This window comes from Myotis nattereri (assembly GCF_964212035.1).
Source record: "Myotis nattereri genome assembly, chromosome: 5".
Taxonomy (NCBI): domain Eukaryota; kingdom Metazoa; phylum Chordata; class Mammalia; order Chiroptera; family Vespertilionidae; genus Myotis; species Myotis nattereri.
In genome coordinates, this window is record NC_138080.1 from 5,218,956 (window position 1) to 5,223,758 (window position 4,803).

Here is a 4,803-nt window from a genome sequence, read left to right on the forward strand (position 1 = left end):
CAGTGCCTCATTGCCAAAGCCCACCATGTTCCACGCCTCCCCCTGTTGGTCAGCACACATCATAGCGAGCAGTGAAAATCCCAGTCTCCTGGTTGAATGACTGCCCAAGGGGACAATTTGCATATTAGGTGTAGGGCACGGCTATAGGGTTAAGCCTCGGACTGACCTGTTGGCAAAGCCACAAACAAGTCCCAGCTTAGAGGACACAGTCTTCTTAGCATAATTAGGCTTGACCTTATGACACTCCCTAGATCTTATCTGGGCAGCTAATGGGCTGAGGGAGAAGCAGCAAGTGCTGCTAAAACAGGTGAAACTCACAAGAACATTGTAACTATGGTGACCACTACCTTGTTTACCTCTGGCTATAAAATAAAGGCTCAGCTTGCCTCTGGATCTCTCTCTGTGGCCTCAGCCAGGCACAGGAAGATCCACCTAGACCCACCTTATTCTCTCTGTCTGTCATTTCTTCATCCTTTCGCTGCCCTCACTCAGGCTTTCGAACCCTTGGCTGAGCTGGCTCGGCACAATTAGGCTTTTATTATATAGGACTAGAGGCCTGGTGCATGAAATTTGTGCATGGTGCAGTCCTTAGGCCTGGATGGCGTTCAAAGCATGAGCGTCTCGGGTAGAAGGGCAGGTCCCAGCTGACCTCTGGGCCCTGGGCAGCACCTGGGCCCTCAGGCCCCCATGCGTCCCCCTCCGCCTGAGTCACAGAACCCATGTCCCCACACAGAGATGCGGTGAGCGGAGCTGGACAATGCGGGCCTGGGTGCAGCATGGGCCTCTGGGCCACCCAGCAGCAGTACATTGAAGCCAGGTGGGCAGCACGCTCTCTCCTGACTGGCCTCACAGACTGGCTCCTGTGCGAACCCACGGGGAGCCCAACCGGTCCCTGTGGGCCTGGCAGCTGCAGGCTGGCTCACCTGGAAGAGGCCGTGCAGGTGTGGGGTGGGCTCCTCACCGGTGCCCAGCACCTGAGCATGGGGGCTTCCCCAGTGCACAAGCCCTGGTGTCCTGGGGGAGGTTAGCAGGGGGAGTGAGAGAGAGCTTGGCAGACAGCCCACATTCTCCCTGCACCGCCAACCTCATCACCCCTGCCCCCAGATAGCCAGTGAGATGTCGCAATGTGTCGCCGATGCCCGCCATGTTCCGCACTGCCCCCTTGTGGTCAGCGCATGTCATAGTGAGTGGTCGAATGCCTGGTCTCCTGTTGAACTCTCGGTCGAATGACCACCCAAGGGGACAATTTGCATATTAGGCCTTTATTATATAGGATAAGCTGGACAATGTGGCAGAAATGGACACATTTCTAGAAAAATACAATCTTCCAAAACTGAATCAGGAAGTATCAGAAAACCTGAATAGGCCCATAACAACTGATTAATTTGAAGCAGTAATAAAAACAACTCCCAGCAAACAAAAGCCCTGGTCTGGAAAGCTTCACAGGGGAGTTTTACCAAGCATACAAAGAAGAACTAACACCTATACTCCTCAAACTACTCCATTTACAAGGCCAGCATTATCCTAATTTTAAATCCAGCCCTCATCTGTTTGGCTCAGTGGATAGAGCGTCAGCCTGTAGACTCAAGGGTCATGGGTTTGATTCTGATCAAGGGCACATGCCTGGGTTGTGGGCTCAATCTCCTGTACGAGTGTGCCAGAGGCAGCCAATCAATGATTCTCTCTCATCACTGATGTTTCTATCTCTCTCTCCTTCCTCTCTAAAATCAATAAAAATATATATTAAAAAAACACACAGATAAAGACACTGCAAAGAAAGATTTACAGGCTAATATCCCCAATGAACATAGATGCTAAAATCCTCAACAAAATATTAGCAAATCAGATTCGGCGATACGTTAAAAAGAGCATACACCATGACCAAGAGGGATTTATTCCAGGGATGCAAGACTGGTACAATATTCACAAATCAATGAATGAGATACATCACATAAACAAATTGAAAGACAAAAATCATGTGATCATGTTAATAGATGCAGAAAAAGCATTCAAAAAATCAAACACTCATTTTTGATTAAAACTCTCAACAAAGTGGGAATAGAGGGATCATACCTCAACATAATAAAGCCTTATATGACAAACCTACAGCCAACATCATACTTGATGGGCAAAATCTAAAACCATTTCCCCTAAGAGTGGGAACAAGACAGGGATGTCTGCTTTCACCAATTTTATTCAACAGAATACTAGAAGTCTTAGCCACAGCAATCAGACAAAAAAAGAAAAAGAAAAGGCATCCAAGTTGGAAAGGAAGAAGTAAAACTATCAGATGGCATTATATTGTACGTTAGAGGCCTTGTGCACAAAATTCGTGCACTGGTGTGGGGAGGGGGGCATCCCTCAGCCTGGACTGTGCCCTCTCACAGTCCAGGAGCCTGCGGGGAGCAGGCCTAAGCTGGCAGTCAGATATCCTTAGTGTGAGCCCGGCTTCTGGCTGAGTGGTGCTCCCCCTGTAGGAGTGCTCTGACCACCAGGGGGCAGCTCCTGCATTGAGCATCTGCCCCATGGTGGTCAGTGCCGTTTGATTGATTTGCATATTAGCCTTTTATTATATAGGATAGGGTTGTTTTCATATCCATGAACATAGACTATCTCTCCATTTATTTAGTTATTTTATTTCTTTCATCAGAGTTTTGTAGTTTTCCTCATATAAATCTTATACACATTTTGTTAAATTATTCCAAATATTTTATTTCAGGGAGTTGTTAATGTAAATGGCATTAAAACCATTTTATGATTGTTTTAAATTAAAACAATTTGAAATTTTATTTGTTCATTTCTGGTTTTTAATTTCAAATTTTACTTGTTCACTAGTGGTATATTTTCTACTTGTTCATTGGTGATTGAATTTTGTATATTGATATTGTAAACTGTAACCTTGCTGTAATTGCATATTAGTTCCAAGAGTGTTTTTTGTCAACTCTTTTGGATTTTCTACGTACACAGTTAAGTCACCTGTGAACACAGATAGTTTTATTTCTCCCTTTCCAATCTTTGTACATTTTATTTCCTTTTTTTTTTATTGCATTAGCTAGGACTTCCAGTATGATGTTTTTATTTTCATTTAGCTCAATATAGATTTAAATATTTCTTGAGATTTCTTTTATCATCCACGTGGTACCACCAATATTTTGGGGTTTTCCATCTATATTTCTGATATTGATTTCTAGTTTAATACTATTGTGATCTGAACGCAGACATGGCACAACTCTTATTCTTTTAAATTTGTTATGGTCTGTTTTATGGCCCAGAATATGGCCTATCTTGGCGAATGTTCCATGTGAACTTTAGAAGAATGTTTATTCTGCTCTTGTTTGATGAAATAGGCTATAGTTGTCAATTATATCCAGTTGTTTGATGGTTCTGTTCGGTTGAATTAAGCCCTTGATGATTTTCTGCCTCCGGATCTGTTCACTTCTGTTAGGGAGTATTGGAGTCTCCACAGATAACAGTGGGTTCATCTACTTCTCCTCGCAGTTCCGTCAGTTTTTCTTCTCACATATTTTGATGCACTGTTGTTAGGCACATACACATTAAGGATTGTTATAGCTTTTTGGAGAATGGACTTTTTTGCCATCATGTAATGCCTCTTTTTATCCCTGATAATTTTCCTTGCTCTGAAATCTTCTTTGTCTGAAATTAATATAGCTACTCTGGCTTTCTTTTCATTAGAATTAGCATGGTATATCTTTCTCCATCCCCTTACTTTTTTAAAAATCTACTTGTGCCTTTATATTTAAAGTAGGTTTCTTATAGAGAACACTAGAGGCCCATTGCCCGAAGAGATTCGTGCAATAGACCTTCCTTCCCCTGGCTGCCAGCACCGGTTTTCCTCCGGCACCCGGGACCCAGGCCTTCACTCCGACCGCAGCAGAGAAGGCAAGCCTCTTCAGTCTTCAGTCGTCTTCAGTCTTCAGTCTTTGCTCCAGCCGGAGCCTTCAGTCTTTGCCCCACACCTGCATATGCAAATTAGCCACCATCTTTGTTGGGTTAATTTGCATACTCATCCTGATTGGCTGGTGGGAGTAGCAGAGTGACACCAAATTTGCATGTTTCTCTTTTATTAGTGTAGATTTATTTATTTATTTATTTATTTATTTATTTATTTATGTCCTTTGAGTCATTTTATTTCCCCATATGTATTACATCCCTAGAAAAAGAATCCCAGGATTTTCCCTCCTGTATGTTTTTGTCTGCTTATTCATAGTCCATGATGCCCGCTGAGATTGTCAGTACAATGAAAGCAAACTGACGGGATGGAAGCAAATTGTTCTGCCGTTTTTCTAGATCTTTGAGTAACACATCAAATCTGGGGCTGATTACTTCACACTTGTTCAACCTTCCTGTGAGGTTCAAGACAATTTTCCCAGCTCTGTGGTCATCAATAATTTCAAATTCGCCAATGTAACCATGCTTCATCATCACAGTCAGAAACCGGATGATGACTTTGGAGCACGGCCTGATGAGAACCTGGTGCTTGCCTCTCTTTTCAGCATTGTTGATACTCTTCAGAGCATCATCCAGGACATTCATGAGCACCATTATGGTGGCAAGGACCGATGGCGGAAAGAGTGTAGATATTTTTTAAATAAAATCTATCTTTATCCTTTATGTGGTGTATTTATGCCACTGACACTTCAAGTGATTCTATAGTTGGCTTAACATATACCTTTTTATTATTACTTCCTAGTCATTGTCCTTTTTTCTATTTTTTGTACTCTATTCTTGTTCTGCCATTTGTGGTTTTAATTGAGTATTTTACATGATTCTATTTTTTTCTTC

General features: G+C 42.8%; 1 protein-coding gene across 1 annotated transcript; it reads right to left on the bottom strand.

Moving 5' to 3' along the window:
- Nucleotides 1-4,218: 4,218 nt before the first annotated feature.
- On the bottom strand, nt 4,219-4,563 carry LOC308520570 (small ribosomal subunit protein uS8-like; the record flags this gene model as incomplete). The annotated part of the gene is made up of 1 exon (XM_081093163.1): nt 4,219-4,563. One exon carries the CDS (start codon nt 4,561-4,563, stop codon nt 4,219-4,221), a length of 345 nt encoding a protein of 114 aa, XP_080949289.1.
- Nucleotides 4,564-4,803: the final 240 nt, after the last annotated feature.